The sequence below is a fragment of the Hydra vulgaris genome, chromosome 01 (genome assembly GCF_038396675.1).
Source record: "Hydra vulgaris chromosome 01, alternate assembly HydraT2T_AEP".
Lineage (NCBI taxonomy): Eukaryota > Metazoa > Cnidaria > Hydrozoa > Anthoathecata > Hydridae > Hydra > Hydra vulgaris.
The window spans coordinates 68,482,638-68,505,277 of NC_088920.1; the positions used below are offsets into that span (position 1 = coordinate 68,482,638).

Below are 22,640 nucleotides of genomic sequence, written 5' to 3' on the forward strand. Positions count from 1 at the left end.
TAAATACTTAATAGTTTTTCCTGATTGTTTTTAATTAAAATTTGTTTAGAAAAGAAACATTTAAAAAAATGAATAGTTAAAGCACTTTCAACTTTTGTTTCTTTTCATAAAGATACATAATTTAGAGACCATATTCAAAAATTTCCTAATAGTATAGTAAAAAAATGGAGTTTTGCGCATCGAAATTTCATTTAAAATAAACATATTTCTGTTATTAAAGGTCATAAACTATGTTGAAAAAATAAATTACAAAAACTGATTGTAGTTTTGAAGATCATTAATTAAAGGTGAAATTCAATTGCAAATTAATGCTTGTATCTATCTAATGATTATTTTTTTAATGACATAAACAAAAAAACATTATGAGATAATCTAGTATACAAACTTTTGAACAAGACTCAATTTTCAGTGATCAAAGGAAAGCGTATATTAGAACACAAAAAAATTATTATGTTTATCATTCCGATAACAAAGTAGTCACTGCAAAGTAGACTATAAAGGCAGAGAAGAAAAACTGCAATCCCGACCTCCCTCTCCATATAGAACCTTGATATTAGACACCCTGAGTAAAAATGAGCAAAAAAAATCAAAAAAAAAAGAAATTTTCATTTTTTTGATAGATTTTGAGTTTAATAGATAGTGTCTTAAACAAAAAAAAACCAATAATTCTAATAACTCAAACTTCACTGCTTCCTTACAGATAAAAATTCTTATTTAAATTCAATTGTATAATTCAATATGTATTCAATAATTCAATATTTATTCAATGCTATTGCATTGAATGTCATATTTACAACAAACTCAGTGTATTGCCATGATCAGAGCAACTGTCAGAGCAACAATTATATCTCTAGGCATTTAATTCTATGGAATTTTCAATGATGACAGTGAGCTAATCCTTTGTGATATTCTTTTTTGGCAATGGTGGCATCAATTACAAGCCTTAATAGAAGGACACACTTTTAGGCAGAATCGATTGTTCCGTACAATGATTTGCTATCTGAAGTATGGACTTTGCTACATTAGAATTTGAATAACTTTAAAGAATCTGTATATGCCTCTGCCACCAATTCTTTAATGTATGAAGCTTTGTTGCACTGGAGTCATCTTCAGATATGTGGCTGATTGAATAAGTTTGGGTTTTTAGATAATGTTTTTTATACAGGAACACCTGTATAAAAAACATTACCACCTGCTTTCATCTCTTAGTTGAAAGCAGGTGTTTCTGTGTAAAAAGTTTGCTTGTGACCTCCAAGCTCCTGGTGTGATAAATAGAACAGCAACCAATGAACAAACATGCTTCTATGTTTTCCCTTTATTTACAACGTTGGACTTGTCAAGTGGTCCAAATTTTTTTGTACGCTTCATCAGCTAGTTGATGCATCAAGGCTTGTTGACATGTAGGCAGACATGAACTAGTAACTGTTAAATCTCCTGCTTATGCAGGTAACTATTATTAACTGGAGAAAATAAAACAATAATGATAATTTATTACACTTTAGTAATAGTTTTGTTAGTTACACTGTAATGTTTTATACCATATCATAAATACATCTGAGAAACAATCATAAATAGTTGTTTTTCTGATATTTATTTATTTAACCATAGTAACATTTTCTAGTAAAATTGTTAAAAAGAACGCTGCATATGAAAAAAATTTTAACTATCTTTAAATATATATTTAGATTGCTTTTTTATTGAAATGATTGATTGTTTTATTTTGAAATATGTTTCTTACTATTTTTATATATAAAAAGTACTCTTCTTTTTTATGAAATTTTTTTTTATTTGAAAAGTTTAAAAATTGCATTGAATAGCTCCAAGCATGAAAGCAAGTTAAATATAATAATAATAATAAAATATTATAAGTTTTTAATTCACTGATAAATGAAAGCTAGTATGTAAAGTTATTAAGGGTTTTAATTTATTAAGGGTTTATTAAGGGTTTTTCAAAATTAAATAAAACCAATAACTTTCCAGTTTCTTTCAAACCAAAGTTCATCTGTTTTTTATATTGGAAGCTGGATTTACCAAAAAGTCACATTTTTAATATATATAAATATAAATATGAGTGCTCAATGTTCTTAAAAGAACAGAGCAATTATATATTAGTAGAAAAAAAAAATATCCCCTTGATATATTATGATAGTCTTATTAAAAAAATGTTGAACTTTTTTTAATAGGACTTTCATAATATATCAAGGGGATATTCATGATACATCATGGTGCCTAAAAAATATAATAACTTCTATAATAAAAATAAATAATGTTTAATAAAGGAAAAAGTCAAAACTTGTTAGAAACCACTTTTATTATTAGGTTTGGTTTTTACTTTTTAATTGATAATTAGTTGCTAATTCAAAGCCATTAATACAGTTTAATTTATTTAATCTTGTTTTTTATTAAGTAGGAGCAAAATCCTCTTGTGTTTTGGAGCTCAAGCTCATGTAATGTGGCAATGATGTAATTAACTGGATACCAATGGATATCTGGTGTTTTTGGATATTTGAAATAATTGCCAGCTTTATGTAAACAGCTGACAGATATATAGTCATCTTGAGCATCTATTACTTTTCCAGGAAAAAATTCACCAAAATAATGCACTAATACCCAATCAGCAATATTGATGTCAACAATTACTAACTTTTGTGTATTAATGCAAGTATCTTCCAGCATGTGAAAAATGTCAAATGTTGTGCTCATTGATGTTACATAAGCTTTTAAACAACACGATAGAGGTGAGAAACAATGATATAAGAGGGCTCCTTTGATAGCAGGAACATTCTCAAAACGTTAAGCAAGTACTTCATGAGTGTTAACAGCTGTTTTGTTTTCAGAAATAAAGAGAAATCTAAAAAATAAATTTTAACATACATTTTATAATCTAAAAACATAATTTTAAAAATATATTTAGTAAGCTCTTGTTTTAAAGTACCATTTTCTTTAGAATTTTCCTTATAAAAAACTTATAGCAAAAAGTTAAAAATTTGTTTTATTATTAGGATTGACATTTTATAACTAAGACTAATATATTTTCTTTATTTCAATTAAAATTTCATAACGATATGGATACAAGACATCCATTGCTTGTTAAAAAAGTCATAACTAAAATCCATGTGCATTTAGACAACAAATTGCTGCACCTGATGTTTTTAAAATTTTCTTTATCAACTAAAAACACTTCTTTTGGTGTCAAAATTTGATTTCCAATTGGCCTTTGGAGGGACAGGTTATTAATTACTCTTTTCACTGTACCACCTACTCCATCACATGCACTTTTTCCATGTGCAGTGCCAAAAAAATGCCAATCTGCTTTTAGCCTGTAGTCTTTTTCATGAAAGCAAAGGTTTTTCAAATTAAACCTACAATACATTAAGAAAAATTATACTCATAAAATGAAATTAATAAGTTTAATAAAAAAAATAATATCCTAATTATTCTTTAGCAAATTTGAAAAACAGCTTTCCAATAGCCGAATATGGTTTGTTTAGAATTGGTTAATCAGAATTATTTAAATGATGTGAACTAAAAAATTAACCTACCTATTTTTATACTGACTGCTTGCACCATCAGCGAAATAATGAATCTTTTGAATTTGTGGATATTCTTCTTTCAGAATAAATACGAAACATAAGTGAAGACTGCCTCAGTATTATGAATCAACGCATTAACATTTGCTTTCTAGGATCAGTTTTCCGTTTAAAGATCTCATATATATAACAAATGAATGAAGAGTTGCCTGATTTTTAGAAAAATATGATGCCTGAATTTCATCCTGCATAACAAATTTTCAGCAAAATCCATTTGCATAATACATACATATGCTTTCAGGCTTTCTTTTAACTGCTCTAAAAAGTATGTCTGAGATTTGCTGACATGATGATGTTTTGTGAGTTCGTATAAGTTGTTTGTTAACTAGTGATCGGAAAATTTCAGTTTCGGCCGAAATTTTGCTTTTAACCAAAACCAAAATTTTGGTTTTGGTAGTTTTTTAAGTTTTGGTTCAAACCGAAATTTCGGTTTGAAGTTGAACCGAAATTTCGGTTCAACTTCAAACCAAAAACTGTAATTCAAAAAGCATTATTAAAAAAATAATTAATTTTTTTCAAATTTAACTTTGTTGACAGATTTTAAATTAATTTTTTATATATAAATATTATATATTAACATAAATATTAAATATATTAATACACCTATCTAATATATTTATTTTTTAAATTTATAAAGTTATGCATATTTTATGATTATAAACGCTTATAATCTAATTCTATAATTTATTCTATAAACGTCATTCATATAAAATGTAAACGTTTTTCTTTCTGTAACAAATTTTGTTGAAAACATTGTAGCATTTTTATAAAAAATTTAATTTGTTTTAATAAAATTTTGTTGATATTTCAAAAATTATTTTTTTAATTAATTACAAATTAACATTTTACATTATATTCTTAATTATTAATTTACATCATTTCATTTATAACAACAAATCAACTCTTAATAAAACAAATATCAAAAGAGCATTGTTTAAACACGTTATTTCTTACTTTTCAAAAAATTTTGGTTGTGCCGAAATTTCGGTTTGAATTTCGGTAAAAGTTTTGCCGAAATTTCAGCAAAATTCCAATTTCAGTCGATCACTATTGTTAACTCTTCAAGAAACTCATCAAGGTGTTTAACTATTGTTTCAAAGGAGTATCTATCAGTTTTCAACCATTGTTTATAAGTTATTTCATTTGCTGAATCACCAATCAGATCATTTAACTTTATTCTAATTCTTTCCTTTTCCTGGATACTTTTTACACTCGTGAAACATACATCCTTTATTTTCTAATGAGCATAGAGCTCATCATTTCTTTTAACTTTAATTCATTTTTAAATGCTTTTACTATTAGATTTGGATTTTGATGATGGATACAAACACAGACTGTATGGGTGCCAGATTTTCCAGCAAGTACACAGTGTTTTGGCCTTAAAAGAGCAAATGATGTTAATCCCACCTTAACTATATCATTAGACATTGATTCTTCTATCCATTTTTGGTATAGTTCTGAAAGATTACATAATGAGTCTTTTCTGAATGTGTTTTCTACCTTCAACTGTTTTTATGCTAATATAATCCTTTGTACCTCTCAATAATCTGCTATTACTATCATCTTCATAAAAGTTGACAATTTGATTTATAACTTCCGAAGTCAATTTTTTTGGATTTCTTATGTCAGTTGACCTTTCACCAAGGATTCCTTTATTGTCCCACAAAGCTCTTGCTTGCTTTACCATATATTGTTGTTTTAAATTCATCAATTGTTTCCTGAATGGTCCAATGGACAGGAACTAAGGTGAGTAATTTCATTTTCTTTGAAATACTATTCTCATTATGAAACTTTTGTTTTAGCTGTTTTACTAGAAAATCTAAAGAGGAGATTTTAGGCGTAGCAATTTGTGACGCTTCTTGTTCAAATGAATTCAAAGACTCATTTAACAACTTAACTTTTCTTTTTATTTTATTTTCATTTTGTAACATGCTCATGCTTAATGATCTTTTAATCTGGATCTTTTCTCTCCTCAACTGCTTCAACATTCTTGATTTTTCTAACGCAACTAAAACATATTTTTCCCCCAGGAATTAAAGCAGAGTTCAGTTAATTATGCTCCAAAGTGACAGTTGTCAGATTTCCTTTAACAATCTTCAAATGAATTGAGAGAGGGTCACAGGATGACTTATAAAATATTGGATAGTATTTAATAAATTGTAGACTATGATGAGTACAAACTGAATGCAAATTATTATTCTTTATACCAGTTCTTAAGGTCAGCAAGTACTTTTCCTCATTTCAAATTTCCAAAATTTCAGACTGACCACAGTATGTATTTTTATGACATTTAACTTTAGTTCAATCCCAATAGAACAAGAATTCATTATTTTCTACACTATAAAAAATTGAATCGAATTAAATTATTATTGAACCTACTATATAAATTTATAAATAAAACTAAGATACAAATTAAGATACAAACAAATAAAGAAAAAAAATTGCAAATTATACTGTATTAATTGCTTTGAATTAACAACTAATTATCAATCAAAAAGTAAAAACCAAAACTAATATAAAAGTGGTTTCTAACAAGTTTTGATTTTTCCATGTTTAAACATAATTTATCTTTATTATAGAAGTTATTACATTTTTTAGGCACCATGATGTATCATGAATATCCCCTTGATATATTATGCAAGTCTTATTAAAAAAAGTTCAACATTATTTTGTAACAAATCAAAGGTCTTTAACTTTGAGACAGGTCAGGTCAGGTTATCCTGCTACTGGTAACATGTAAGCCAGTACAATCTGCTTCATGTCCTGCTGCCTTGAAGGACACGCATTTTTAGGCAAAGGCTAGGAGATGCTAACTCCGACTTAAAACACCCCTTGCCTTGGGGCTCTTGGTTAAGTAAAGGCTAGAGATGATGTCTCGATAAAAATACTCATCTTGGGCAGATGTTAAATGCATCCGGCTACTATCTTGTAGAAGGCCTCCTAGGCAAAGACTAAAGGGGTAAACAGATTCTATTTGTTGACCAGCCTCGCACCCATTCTTCAACTATTAGACTGGCGCAGATGTATTTTTAATACATTGTTTCCAGTTTAGAATGTTGAATGCTGGATTTTCTTGACTCAATGTATGGGTTTTGCTTGTGTCTCTGTTTTTATGACTAGGCAATTCATTCTATTATCTCCTAATGTGGGTACAGCTCTAAAACTCAGTTTTATGGTTCTAAGGCCGGCTGGTAGTCAGGTTTCCCGAACTCTGTGGTAGCTCTCAGAGAGACTGATTCCATCAACAGCTGAAAAATATCAAAGTATTAACAGTGACATGTTGCGCATGGATGGTGTCCATGTTTGTACTTTTGGGGTGCATTGCGGAGACCACATTTGAAGCCCTTTGTTACAGCTTAGGGTTTGTTAATAGGAATGAGGCAATTGCTTGGGCTATTAAACAGTGTTCTGAGTCCTATCTATGCTTTGAGTCAAGTTCTTCAATCAAATTTAAAAATGAATAAAGTACCAAAAACTATAAAACACAAAAATCCATCATCATCACCAAGTTCTCTGAGCCTATCATTCACTAATACCATGGTTTTCCTCACACTGTGCTGCTGCGATTGCCAATCGAAATTATTACTTTCATATTTATCAGCAAAACAATTCTCCAGAAAACAGACGTCTGTTATTACCTGAGAATAGTGGGTTTTGTCTAACGCCAAAGCCCGCTATTCTCAGGTCATGAAATCTCGTATCTCATTGCAAAAGTTAGGCTCTCGTGACTTCTGGAGAACCTTTAATAGTATTAATAATCAAGGCAAATCTGTTATTCCACCTCTCTTGTATGGTTCAGACTATGTCACTTCACCTCAAGACAAAGCTAAATTGTTTACTAAAAACTTTTCATCAATATCATCTCTTGATTCCACTAGTTGCGTTCTACCTGATAATGCCAACAAACAGGTTGATCCATTGCTTGACATTCGTATCACTCCAGCTTCTGTATCTAAAGTGATTTCCTGCCTAGATTCTTCTATAGCTTGTGGCCTAGACAACATACCTGTTATTGTCTTACAGAAGTGTTCTTTGGAGCTATCATCTATACTCTCAAAACTATTCAACAAGCGCTTATCAGAGTCTTGTTTTCCAGCCTGCTTGAAAGCGGCATCATATAGATAAGGAACCAACACTCTCTGATTGCTTGGAGAGGGCATTTGAGCTTGAAAAGGATCTCACTTCTGCTACAACATGGTGCTCTCAGTGGCTGGTGAACTTCAATACAGATAAAACTCAATTTTTTTCAGCCAATTGTTATCGCAATAATTTAGACCTTCCTATATTTATGAATGGTGATGTACTTGATGAGTCATCTACTCTTCATCTTCAAGGATTAACTCCTACTTCCAATCTTTCTTGGAAACCATATATCAAATCAGTTGCAAAATTAGCATCTGCTAAGGTTGCATCTCTTTATCGAGTTCGACACCTTATTTTGGATTCTATTCTCTATCTCTACAAATCTTAAATCCAGCCTTGTATGGAATACTGTTGCCATATCTGGGGCGGATCTCCTAATGATGCCCTTTCTATTCTAGACAAGGTGCAAAAACGCATTGTAAGCATAGTTGGACCTGCTTTTGCAGCCAACCTCCACCCATTATCACATCGTAGTAATGTTGCTTCTCTTTCTCTTTTCTACAAATACTATAATAGACACTGCTCTAAAGAGCTAGTGTCTCTTGTGCCATCTACTAAAATTCATTCTCGTGTTACTCGTCATTCAATTAAGTCTCATCCCTTTTCCGTGACTGTTCCTAAGTGCTCCAAAAACGCTTATTTGTCTAGTTTTTTCCTTGAACATCAGTTCTTTGGAATTGGCTTCCTTCATCTTGCTTTCCTGATTCATATAATTTGCAATCCCTTAAGTCGTTTGTCAATCCTTATCTTGCTCTACAATCTTCATCGTTTCTCTTCCAGTAACTTCCAACTTTAATTAGTGGTTGCTTGCAGCCTTGTTGGAAGCGAAGATGTTTAAAAAAAAAAAAAAGATATAACACTCCTTAATTGTGTAAACTATGTTGTGTTTTAAGGTATCACTATTTAACAATAATACTAGGTTTTAACTAGTTATTGCCTCTTTATTTGTGCCCCTACCCAGGTTAAAAAATCGATCAGCATGGGGGCAATCAACCATATCTTTTTTTTTTATAAAACAATTTATAATCAGTTGCACCCATTGAATATGCTAATAGGCAGGTTGGGGGGGGGGGGCACTGGAGCACCAATATGCATCCAACCCTTGATAATTAAAAAAGAGAGATATTTTAAAATGCTGCCATTTTTGTTGTGAATGAAACGTACAATACATTTTTAGATATATTTCAGTTCTAAACTGCAACAAGCGGCTTATTTTTTGCCTGTTTGTTGCAGATAAGAGTAGCTAATCAGAAAACTAAACTGTAAGGACTTGTTGTAGGATAGAAAAGTACTACAGTTAACTTCATTTTGGCCTTTTTTAGCATTTTTCAAATTTTTTTCGAAGTTGAGCTATAATTTTTTTCTAATATGATACAAGTTAACAAAAACTAGTATTTTTAATATAGAGCTACCCAGAAAACACTTCTAGAAAAAATGAGACACTTGTTGAAAGTTAGAAAAAAGTTATGAGGCTTTAAAGTAGTCTGTTTTTACAACTCTTAAATTGAGGGGGGCCACTGCGCAGTGTTTTAAAGCTATATTTTCTAAACCATTGCACTTGAAAGTCTGAAATTTCAAATTTAACCTATCTATATAATGTAGATAATGATATGTAAAAATCAGGAAAATCAGAGATGATGCCCCATAAAGTTTTCTCAAAATTGGTTGAAATATAATGATTTGACATATATATGAAAAATCTAGGGTTATATATATATTTATATATATATATTAGGAATGTGACTTTTTTATAAATACAGCTTCCAATATAAAAAACAGATGAACTTTGGTTTGAAAGAAACTGGAAAGTTATTGGTTTTATTTAATTTTGAAAAACCCTTAATAAACCCTTAATAAATTAAAACCCTTAATAACTTTACATACTAGCTTTCATATCTCAGTGAATTAAAAACTTTTATTATTTCTAAAATCTCTATAAAATTCTGATATTTTTGAGACCCAGGTTGATATACTTTTTAAGAAAAAAAATATTCACTAATATATGGGAACCAGTGTGTAATCAAGGGTTATGGTGGGTGACCTTATTTAAAAATTGAATAAAACCAATGACTTTTCAGTTACTTTCAAATTAAAGTTCATTTGTTTTTATATTGGAAACAGAAGATACTAAAAATTTACCAAAAAATCACATCCCAATTTTATATATATATATATATATATATATATATATATATATATATATATATATATATATATATATATATATATATATATATATATATATATAAATATAAATAATACTTTTATACTTTCGTACTTTGTTTAACTGATTATGGAATGATATATTAAAATATTATGGAAAACTGAATATGGAAAATATATTAAAAAGACAACTTATACTAATTAAATATATTTGGTATCTGCTTCTTTTTACGGAAATCATTCAATAATAATACTTATTTTTTACTTGTTTGTTAAACCGACAATTCCTTTATTGCAAAGAAAATGAGGCTAATGCAGTGTTTCATTTCTAAAATTTTATTTTCTTTAAAAAATATAACGATGACGTTTATGTTATATTAATACTAAAGAGACTTAAAATGTCCATTAATACTAAAGAGACTTAAAATAGAGGATTTTGATGCATTTTCTAATGCATTATTACTTTGACTACTTTATATGCCTGCTTTGGACAGAGCAAGAAATAAGCATAGCGTTGATGCTTCTTTCCTTGAAAAAGAAATATTTTAAAAATCTGATCATCGTTATTACAACTACACTATCACTATTTTTTAAACTTTAAACTTAAATATAAAATAAAAAAGTATTATGGTTTATTGGCTCATATTTAACTCTCCGAAATAATTTTAAATTCACAATTGTGAATTTTGAAAAATAAAAGCTTACATTACTTATCCAGAACATTGTTTACATTCACATTATCGTTAAAATATAATTTCCAAACATTAAATACACAGAATTATACAATATTTTAAATAAAATTGATTATTAAAAGTTATTTAGATCTTTTAAAGTTTATAAACTTTCCATAATATAATCCATAGTATAAATGCATACCTATAAATATTGGCATAGTATCTTACAACATTTATTTAATTTTACAGTATCAAAAAAATACCTTTATCAAATGTGTTTATCTTTTGATCAATTTTTTGCTTTGTTCGAGGTATTTGCTGACAAGGTGCATATTCAATAACTGCACTAAATTCATTTCCTGAAAGTTATTTTCAAAGTATTGCATGATTTTTTTTATATTTTGGAAAAAAAGCTATAAAAAATTTGATTAAAAAAAAATAAAAAAACCTAAATTGTCATAAAATATATATCCATCAAACTTGTTTCGAAATTCAAGTACATCATTGTATTCAATAAAATTGACATACGCTCGAGTAAACCCATCATTGCCAAAACTTTTGAAGCCAAAAAAAAATTTATTAATTTAGTAAAAAATTACATATCATAAAATTAGAAGAATGCATATAATGTATTTTAAATAAGATATCTTATGCATTATAAACAGCATAAATTAGACATAGGGTAATTCCACATCAAATCACCCAAAATTTAGGAAATTTTGAACCATGGGTCCTCAAATTTTTTAAAAACTTCTTTGGCTGTTGCATCTTAAAAAGAAAAGTTGACACTTTCAGTTGAAAATTTCAGCTAAAAATGTTGAGCGGTTAACAAGATACTGCAATTTTAATATTGACCTGGTTTCCCAAAATGACCCGGTTTTCATAACATTCTGAAAAAACATTTTTCTTAAAAAAACAGGAAATAGAAATGGCAAAGTTATGAAAATAAACATATATGTTTTTTTGACGCTGAATTCAATAAATGTACTTAAAATGCTGAAATATAAAAGGAACATGCTTAAAAGTTAATAAAACAACTAGTTTCTATAAACCAACTTTGGGGCCAATATCTCAAAACACCTCCGTCAAATTTTTTTTTTTTTTTGCTGGTAATAATTTCAGCTGCTTATAATCTTACTAGGCACAAAAAATCTAACTGGAAAAACAACTGAAACATATGGAACTTTAATTTCAAAGATATATCAAATTTTCAATAAATTTTTTTAAAAAACTTGCAAATAGAGTTCTGTAAAATATTAAATTTGGTTTATAGACTCCTTAAAAAAAACAAAAACAACTTTGTTATATTTAAGGAAGTCTTAATTATATGATAACTTAGTTATTTGATCTTAACAACTGAAAAAAACATTTTAATCAGTTTTAATCACTTAATCAGTAAAAACTGATTAAGCGATTAACACATTTTAATCACTTAATCAGTTTTTATATAAAAACAATTGTTTTTATATAAAAACTGATTAAGTGTGATATTGATGTGCATTTGTTTAAAAAAAATTTCGAAAACTATATTTTGTATAAGTTTATAATAACTAGTTTATAAAAAGTTCAGTTATAGAACAGCATTTATTGGTAAGATTTTATTCAAATTTTAACAAATTAACTATTTGATATATATATATATATATATATATATATATATATATATATATATATATATATATATATATATATATATATATATATATATATATATATATATATATATATATATATATATATATATATATATATATATATATATATATATATATATATATATATATATAGATTGTATATATATAAATAAATCTATAAATAAAATTAACAATATCTATCAGAGTAAAACATACAACAGAAGGATTCTTAAAAGGTTTGAATTATTTCTATACTAAAAACCTTTTTTTTTTTTCATACTGAAAATTAAGTAGGAAAGAAGAATTCTCTTTTTTTTAGGAAATACATTCATACTAAGTAATTTATTATAAGATGTGTTCTATTGGCTTAATGACATCAGATGCATGCAAAGGCCAACAAGATGTTATTGAAACTTTAAGCAATGAAGAAAAAATAACTATATCATTACACTGTAACATTGAACTATCAAACTTAATAATGTTATGTGAAAGACATACTACAAAATATTTGAAAATGTATCCTATATGGCAAAAAGCATGCTGTGATCCATTCCATAAACATACAAAGAAAATCACAAGTAAGTAGAAGTAGAATTTAAATATTTTAATATATATCACAAATCATGATGAGAAATAGTTTTAATATTGCTCCTGGAAAGAAACTTTGCAAACCTTGTAAGCAAAAGATTGCCAGAAAAGCAGATCTTAAGAAAGAGAAGCAAAGTCAGGGTGAACAAGATGAGGATTTTCTAATATCATCATTCAAATCAAAAAGACAGGAGATCAATGAAGAACTTGAAAATTTTAATATATCTCCTCTAAAATCTCATTCAAAGTCATCAAAACGTATACTCTCAGAAAGAAAGCGAAAAGTTGCTCGCATCAATGAAATGGTAAGTAACTTTACTAGAAAATCTGAAAGTCAATTCAATGTTCCCTCAAAACTGTGTTATGAAACAAATAACATGAAAAAGAAGGCTGAAAACTTTGATGAAATTATGACCTTGATAAAAGAAAAAATTCTATGTTCTGGCAAAAAGACTATTGTTCAACTTTTAACACTGGCACCCCCAAGTTGGTCAATATTAGAAGTACAAAATAACTTTGCAGTTACAGAATACCAAGCAAAAATGGCTAGACAATTTTTAATAAAAAAGGATTCTTAGCTATCTCTCTGTTGTATAAAGGATAAGTCTTACACAAAGAAATAGAAGATTCTGTTAAATTTTTTTATGATTTATGTAGAACTATGCCTGGAAAAAAAGATTATGTTAGCATTCAAAAGAACGTCCATAAACAAAAAAAACTGCTTTTGTGTAATTTAAAGGAACTTTATGTATTATACAAAGAAAACAATCCAGAAATACAAATAAGTTACTCAAAATTTGCTTCACTTAGACCAAAGTGATGCATTTTGCCAGGTGCAAGCGGTACACATTCTGTTTGTGTTTGTTCTTATCACCAAAATGCTAAATTGCTAGTAGATGCCTTAAATATTGGACTAAAGTATAAGGATTTACTTTTCAAAACCGCTTGTTCAGTAGAAAACAAAGAATGCATGCTTTCACAGTGTGATAATTGTCCTGGTAAAGAACCCCTTACCAAATATTTGTATGAGATTTTTGGAGAATACAAAGATGATTTTGAAATACACTACAAGCAATGGCAAACTACTGATTGTGCAACACTATTGAGTTTAACAGCAGATGTTCCAACATTTGTTGAACCATTAGTATCTTGCTTTGAAAAATTACAAGCTCATTCTTTTATTGCTCGCTCTCAATCACAGTACCTTAACCAACTAAAACAAATTATGGATCAATCAAACATTATCATTATTGGCGACTTTGCTGAAAATTATGCTTTTGTAGTCCAAGATGAAATACAAAGCTATCATTGGAATACCCAACAATGTTCTTTACATCCATTAGTGATATACTATAAAGATGATAAAGGTGTACTGAAACATATTTCTTACTGTTTTATATCAGACGACATTACACATGATGTAACTTATGTGTACAAAATATTTCAACTAATCATACCAATATTAAAAATAAAATTTTTCAATATGTCCATATTACATTTATTCACTGATGGTTGCGCAGGACAGTACAAAAATTGTAAAACTTTTACAATCTATGCCAACTAGAGAGCGAATTTGCCCTTAAAGTTGAATGGAACTTTTTTGCCACATCCCACGGAAAGTCACCATGCGATGGGATTGGTGGTACTGTAAAAAGATTAACAGCACAAGAAAGTTTAAAACGACCATACAGAAACCAAATTCTCACATCAGAAGCTTTGTATGAATTTTGCATTGAGAAAATCAAGGTTGTTAACTTTATTTACATAAAGAGATTGGACTTACAATTGCAATGTGAAGAGCAAAAAGAAAGGTACACTGGTGTAACAACTCTACCCGGTACTCGTAGCTTTCATCAATTTATTCATCTTGGAGATAATAGGGTTGGGGCAAAGAGGTGTAGTACGGATATTAATTATACAATAATCCACACTTTTAAAAAGAAACAAGATATATTTCAAATTGATACTGTTACTTTAGGAGGTTATGTAACTGTAGTCTATGATGATAAGTGATGGATTGGCTTTGTAACTGAAACCAACCTAGAAGAAGTTGATGCTAAATTTCTTCACCCAAAAGGTACATCAATCTATTTTAACTGGCCTGAAAGGGACGACTACTGTTTTATTACCGACATCAATATATTGAAAAAACTATCTGTTCCACAAGCTTGCTCTAGTTCCGGTAGAAACCATGTTTGAAAATGCTGAAATAGAAGAAGTACAAGTAAAATGGGAACAATATTGTGAACTATTACAAACACAGTCAAAATAACATACATCTTCGATACCTTTAAAAATCTTGTTTATTCAAGTAACTTTTTAAATTACGATTAACTTATTTTCAATTTATTTACAAATACTGTTTGGGAATTTCTTGAAAAAGTAACACATCTTTGAAATTAAAGTTTCAGTTGTTTTTCCAGTTAGATTTTTTCAGTTGTTTTTCCAGTTAGATTTTTTTTGCCTAGTAAGATTATGAGCAGCTGAAAATATTAACAGCAAAAAAAAAAACAACTGACAGGGGTGTTTTGAGATATTAGGCCCCAAAGTTGGTTTATAGAAACTAGTTGTTTTATTAACTTTTAAGCATGTTCCTTTTATATTTCAGCATTTTAAGTGCATTTATTGAATTCAGCGTCAAAAGAACATTATATATGTTTATTTTCATAATTTTGCCATTTTTATTTCTTGTTTTTTTAAGAAAAATGTTTTTTCAGAATGTTATGAAAACCGGGTCATTTTGGGAAACCAGGTCAATATTTGAATTGCAGTATCTTGACAACTGCTCAACATTTTTAGCTGAAGTTTTACATGCAATATTTTTTTATAGTTAGGAATAATGTGTCAAAATATAACACAAAAAGAAGACACATGGTTCAATGGACTGGGTGATTTGATGTGGAATTACCCCATATGTATATTAGGGCTGCTAGTTCAAGTGTGTTCGAGTTTGATTTGAACTTTTTGCCAAAATTTCAACATTTAGGTTTGAAGCTTTTTCTTTTAGTAGTTTGAACTCTTAAATTTGAAAAAAAAAATTTTTTAATTTATTTTTGTAAATACAGTTGAAATATAAGTAAAAACTATTATATTGTGGTACTTTTTAAAAGCTATTTGCTTCCTTTTTTGCATTTTTTTGTTTTGTTTGTCTGGCAACTCTCAAAATATAATCAAAATTACATCAACTGTAGCGCATTTAAAGTAGGGTCAGTTTTTTTCTATTAAAAAGTAATTAAACAGTGACCATTACTTTCTCACAATTTAACCACTGTTTGAAAAAAGTTGAAATTAAAATTATAAAGGGTTTAAAGTTCAAACAAAAAATTTAACGTTAGCACATCTAGAAGATTTGAGGTATAGGAGTATCTTCATTTTTCCCAAAAGCTTTAATGAGCAAAATGTGCCTTAACATGCATTATTACAAGACACTTATAAAAGAAACACGAAATTGACGTTCTAAAATGTAATACCATTAATAAAAATTAAATTAATAGAATAATAATTTAGTATATAAAAATGATATATTTGTTAAACCTCATTGTTTTTTTAAATTTAAATCAAGATTATTTTAAATCAAGATAACCAGTTTAAGAACTAAATAAAAAGAAATAATAAATAAAAAGAAACAATAAACAAAAAGAAATAATATAGATAATTTTGCAACTTTCATTCAAAGATTATTACAGCTTAGAGAGTTGATAATTCTCTGATGTTGATAAAAAAGCCAATAATGATGACAATATTAGAAATTATAACAAAGAATTGACTCTAGCCAAAGAACCAAAAATGTTTTATTAAAACATCTGATTTTCAAATGTAATTGACAAGGGTGAAATTAGGTATGATCTCATGAAAAGGGTCTCTATCCTTGGATTGTTTTCACGCTCAAAAAGAACTGGTTGCAAGATAATAACTTAGATGCATTAGATGCTTAGATGACTGATATCAAGATTTTTGATTACTTGTTTTAAAAAAGTTTATAAACTTTATTTATTTGTTTTAATTACATCTTTTTAGTTGTTTTCAAATAAAAAAAAAATTTTGAAATAAAATGCAGTGAAAAAAGTCCTTATAAATAGGTTTTAACTTGTATAAGTTTTGTACTTAACTTTAAAAACTTTAAATGAATAAAAACTATAAAAAAAGTTTGAACTTTTTTTCCAAAATAGTTTGAAAGTGTTCGAGTTCAAAATTTTTAAAAATATGTTCAAGTTGGCAGCCCTAATATATATATATATATATATATATATATATATATATATATATATATATATATATATATATATATATATATATATATATATATATATATATATATATATTATATATATATATATATATATATATATTATATATATATATATATATATATATATATATATATATATATATTTATATATATATATATATATATATATATATATATATACATATATATATATATATATATATATATATATATATATATATATATATATATATATATATTTAAACATATATAAATATATATATTTATATATATATATATACTTATGTATATATATATATATATATATAAATATTTATATATATATATATATATTATATATATATATATATATATATATATATATATATATATATATATATATATATATTTATATATATATTTATAGTAATGCTTTTTGACAATTTGACCATGGCTGTTAACATGAAATGTTAACATTGCTGAAAAAGATTTGAATAAAAAACTAGATATGAATAAAAAAAACTTAAATTTTTTTTCTTTTTTTAAATAGAAAAGAAATCTTAACGAAAGAGAAATTAAAAAGAACTCAACTAAAACGAAAAAAAAAATAAAATTAAATATAACTCAACTAAAATAAAACTGCTAAAAAAATGCTAAGATAATTTAAAACAAGTTTTTAATCAAGTTTGGAATAAAAATTGCTCACCATTAGTAACAGCATTATTATTCAACAGTAGTATTTGAGAATGAACACCTTGTTATTGGGTATTTCATATTTAGATGCACCAGCAATAGCATTTTTGACTATATTTAGTATATTTATAAACATTCATTTATTGGCAAGTTTTCCTTTTTAAAAAATCTTAAACTTTATATATAAAACTCATTCTCACTTGATTTGTCATTCAGCAAAGTCTCATTCTTTACTAATATCTGCCCCTGCATGCACTAAAAACTTTTACTTGTTTATTTTTTTCCATGCATTTTAAACCTTTGGAACTCTCTAACATCTAATGCAACCTACAACTTTACAAGTCTTCTGCCAACCATTTTTTTACTTTTTAATTCTATTCTTTGTTTTATAATAGCTTTCAACTTAATAGCGGTGGTTTGCAGCCTTGTGAGGAGTGAATCAGAATTTTAAAAATGTTAAACAAATTGTTGGAAAATTGCTTCTGTTTGTGACCACTACAGTACTTTCTACACTTTTTAGCCATTGTTAAGTAAAATCAAAAATGATCGCATGTTTAGTAGAGCTAATACGCATACTTTTGTAATTGCAGAATTTCAATGGCATTTTAAGTTCATTTGTGGACCAATAATCAGGTAAGATTTGAAAAGCCATTTAACTAAAAAACATCCAATATATAAAAGCATCATTGAAGAATTACGACAAAATACCTCAGAAAAGTGGTATTATTGGCAAATACCATTATCTTTCAAAAAAGAAGTATTTTCCCAAAAGTAGATTTAAAATGATTGCTGAAGAATTGGATTCTTTGCAGGAAATTAAATTTTTCTGCTGTAAAATTTATGTTTATAGTGAGAAGAGTGGAAAATTTAATCTTAACACAATATTTTATAAAGCACCCTAGTCAGAAAGTTGAAAAAGTTACTTTTGCTGTTATATTTGACGTTACCTTCACAAATAAAGAGTGGCTTAGCGGGAAAAATAAGTAGCTATATGGAAAGCAAGTCTAAAGTGGCAGAAAGATGTGGTACAAAACGTGTATCAGTGCATCTCTGTAAAACAATAAAGTCCAGAAAGTTCATTATATCCAAGCTTGGACTTTTTTCTTTTACAAAAATTTTGTTACCACAACTGTTTAATGAAATTTAAAAAATTGTTACATGAATAACTTTTAATTGTTGATCTTTTCTAAAGGTTTAAATCTACATTTTTTGCAATGGCTTTAAAGAAAATAAAAAAATAATTATAATGAATGTTTAAAATAAACGCGTTTTGTGTATTTTAACAAAAAATATTTATTTTATGTAGACATGTATTTTTTAATGTTTGAAACTATTTTTCAATGTCTTACTAAAAATCTTTTAAACGATTATTTTTTATAAGATTTTTAAGTTACTTTAAATTATGAATAAATTCAAAACTTTTTGTGACTAGTGCTTAGAGCGAGAGTAGGAATATTTTATATTAAACAAGAATATAAAATAACTTTATTTACTAAGCATGTATTTTATTGAATAATGTAAAAACTTTTTTTAAGTATTTTGTAATGTCTTATCTTTATAAATCTTTTTAGCAAATATTTTATTAACAAAAAAATATTTTTGCAACTTTTTGGAAAAAGTAAATTTTTATACAATATAAAAATATTATATATAACACTTTTAATAATTTAAATAAAATTTGTTCATTTATTAAACAATAATTAGAAGTAATTTGTTACTTAATGTAAAAGCGTTTTGCATAACTTTAATAAATTATTTCAAAAGATAAATTTTAAAGTAACTTATTTCAAATACAATTAAAAACGTAACGCAGTGGTGTACTAGTAGACTAAACTACATTAGTAGTGACAATGAAGAAAATAAATAAAATAAAACCTCAAAACTTTTTTCATTAAAAAAACAATAAACAAAAACACTCAAAAAATATTCAAAATTAATGTAAAATGATGTCATTCAGAGCTGAACAACATTCTCAGGTATTTTGTAAACTATTTCCAATTTATTTTGCGTGCAGCAGTTTTGAAAAAGCGATATATATAATATGAAGAAAAATAAACATATTAGTTATAAAAAGAAAAGTTAAAAAAGTTGTAATAAAAATATTACCTGTAATTTGGCCCAGTAAAGAAAAAATAATCATAAGGTGGGAAAGTCAACTTTGCTTTAAGTTCCTCTTCAGTGAGAGTCGAAGGAAGCCGACGTATGACCAACTGTAACATAGTTTAAATTTATTCAAGAGAACTAACACATTTGTTCTTTAACTTACTATTCAAAATATTTTTTTTTTTTTTAAAACATCTTTAAAAAATTTTTTAACAATAAATGCAGACATTTTAACATAAATGGAAAAATATAAATGCAAACATTTTTATACTTTACATCATGTATTCTCACACTCTACACAATACAGGTCTTGTTATAAGATTTTGTTGTGGAAAAGCATAACCCAAGTAAATGTAACCTTACCTAATATTATAAATATTTACATAGTTAAAAGTTAAATTACATCAGTTGTGTATTTTAAAGATCCCCATTGTAATTAAATTTAATTTGAAACCAGGTTAAAAATTATCAAGTCTTTATTTTTATAAAATATTTATAAAATATCTTTAAATTAAACAATATTGTTATAAAAAAAAATCAATAAAATTTAAATATGTAGTTTGAAAAAAATAAATTTCCTTATATTAAAAAACATATACTTATTTAAACTTATACTGTTTGAAATTGTTTATGGGTGAATTTCTTAACGGTCAAAAAAAAAAAAAAATTAGAAAATTTTTTAACATTTTGTCTTTAACAAAATTTTCACTCATAAACTTGGAGCCATTGAAATTAGGAAAAATGAGATCAGCAATAAATTGCCAACCTTAAAATGTAAGAGGTCATCGAAAAAATTTGATACAAAGGTTTTACCACAAAACATAGAAAAAAATTGGACCTCAAACACTTTAAAGATGGCAGTTAGGTCAGCAATTAAAGTTCATTCTATGATCAATCTAAAAGATAATGATAAAAATCATCTTTTTATAATTTTGTTATATAAAATACTAAAACGATTCTCTGTAGGCTAAAAATAATTTAGTCTACAGAGTTGATTATGGTTTATCTAGCAATGCAAGTACAGTTATAAGTGTGCTAAGCACTTTTTTAACGGAATGAAATTTTTTTTATTGATTTGAAACTATAAATAAATAAAAAAATAGTTGAATATAAAGCGAACATAAAAAAGTAACTTATTAAATTTGATAAAAAAAAATTTTCTTTTCTTTAACATAGTTTAGAACATTTAAATTTTAAAAAAAATGTAAAACGAGCCATTTTAAACTTTTTAATAAATTTAAATTAAATTTGAAAAAAAAATTTTAATTAATTAATTTTTAATTGTAAATTCAATTTAAAAATAATAAAACAAATTTAAATTAATTTTTTACTTTAAATTTATTTTATATATTCTACGGAAAGTAGAAAAAAAATTGGATAGTTAAACTGTTTTTTTATCAAGAAAAAAAAAAATTGTGTAACAACTGTGGTGAAAATATTTTTTACAACTATTAATTACTCCTTAATGCAAAAGAATGTTTAAATATTAAAAATATTAAAGGCTTGCAATTTACTATTACACTGTACATAATATGCATGCTTCTACTTTAAACAAATGTACACAAGGAGCTAATTTTCAAAAAGTGATAAATAATTTAATATAGTAAATTGATCTTGCAGTATAAGTAATGTTCTTGTGTTTAATATAATATACATTTTTTTGTATTTAAAACAATATTAATGTTCTTGTGTTTAATACAATCAATCTTACATAAAGTACATACATAAATCTTACGTATACAGGCCTCAGTGGGAATGAATGAGTGTCAGAGCTGAGAAAAACAGCTTTTTAGAAGAGCTTTCAGTTTATGTTTGTGCTATCTGTTTATTCATTAAAAAATTCCTTGTTAAATACAAAATTTGATAATATACATTTTTAAAATTTGATACAAGCATATGCTTGTCATGTTAATGCTACATGTTTATTTATTAAAAAATTGCTTGTTAAATACAAAATTTGATTTTATACTTTTTTAAATTTGATACAAGCATATACTTGTAATGTTAATATTACAAAAATATATACATAACAAGAGTTGTTTATCGCAAAAAACGTTTTTTGCAATAATGGTGCTTTTAAAAAAGCATTGTAGTTTATTATGCAATTATTGGTTTATTTTAAAAATGATTTTAACATTTTTCATCTTAGTTGCAACAATAATGGTTTCCTTTTATAAACAACTTTGTGAACTTAACATTTGCGAACTAACATATTGTCATTAATGTAATAGTTATATTGCCTGTTATGCAACAAAATGCACAAAAAACAACAATTGCATTTTGTAAGCAAAAAAGTAAATCTGAAACTCAAATTTTTTCTTTTTTATTTGATGCACAAGAATTTTTTATTTTTCTAATCATTATTTAAAAAAAAAAAAAAGGAATTGTTTTTTATTTATGAAAAAATCATACCTTTGTGAGAGGTAAAAACTGATCCCGTAATCTACTTTAAGGTAGTGTGTGGGCAAGAACTAAAGCTCTCACTTCCTACTGAGGCCTGCATATAGTACATACTGATTTATTCATTTGTAAATGTATCAATAAATTACCTTAGTAGGTAAACTCTGCTCTTTCTTTTTAACATTGCTTCTTGTCTCAGAAACTTCTGATAATAATTTTCCCATTACTTTCTGAAAATAATTATCAAGAAAATAAACTAAATTATTTAAGTTCTAATTCAGGACACTAAGTTTAAGTTTTATAGAAGCTACAAGAAAAAACAATAACAACAACAAAAAAAAACAGATGTAGAGCTAAGTTAGATATATTTCTATATGTTTAGCCTCTCCTAAGTTTTTTACAAATTATTAAAAAGATAAAGACA

General features: G+C 26.5%; 1 protein-coding gene across 1 annotated transcript in view; it reads right to left on the reverse strand.

The window, feature by feature from the left end:
• The window catches only part of LOC100202729 (regulator of nonsense transcripts 3B), a 40,371-nt gene extending 17,870 nt beyond the window's left edge, over window positions 1-22,501 (reverse strand). The window contains exons 1-4 of the mRNA XM_065789023.1: window positions 22,366-22,501; window positions 19,820-19,923; window positions 11,019-11,125; window positions 10,834-10,929 (exon numbers count right to left, since the gene is read on the reverse strand). Coding sequence (XP_065645095.1) covers window positions 10,834-10,929; window positions 11,019-11,125; window positions 19,820-19,923; window positions 22,366-22,440 — 382 coding nt within the window. The 5' untranslated portion in view covers window positions 22,441-22,501. The remainder of the gene's footprint in view (window positions 1-10,833; window positions 10,930-11,018; window positions 11,126-19,819; window positions 19,924-22,365) is intronic.
• Between the last annotated feature and the right edge of the window lie 139 nt (window positions 22,502-22,640).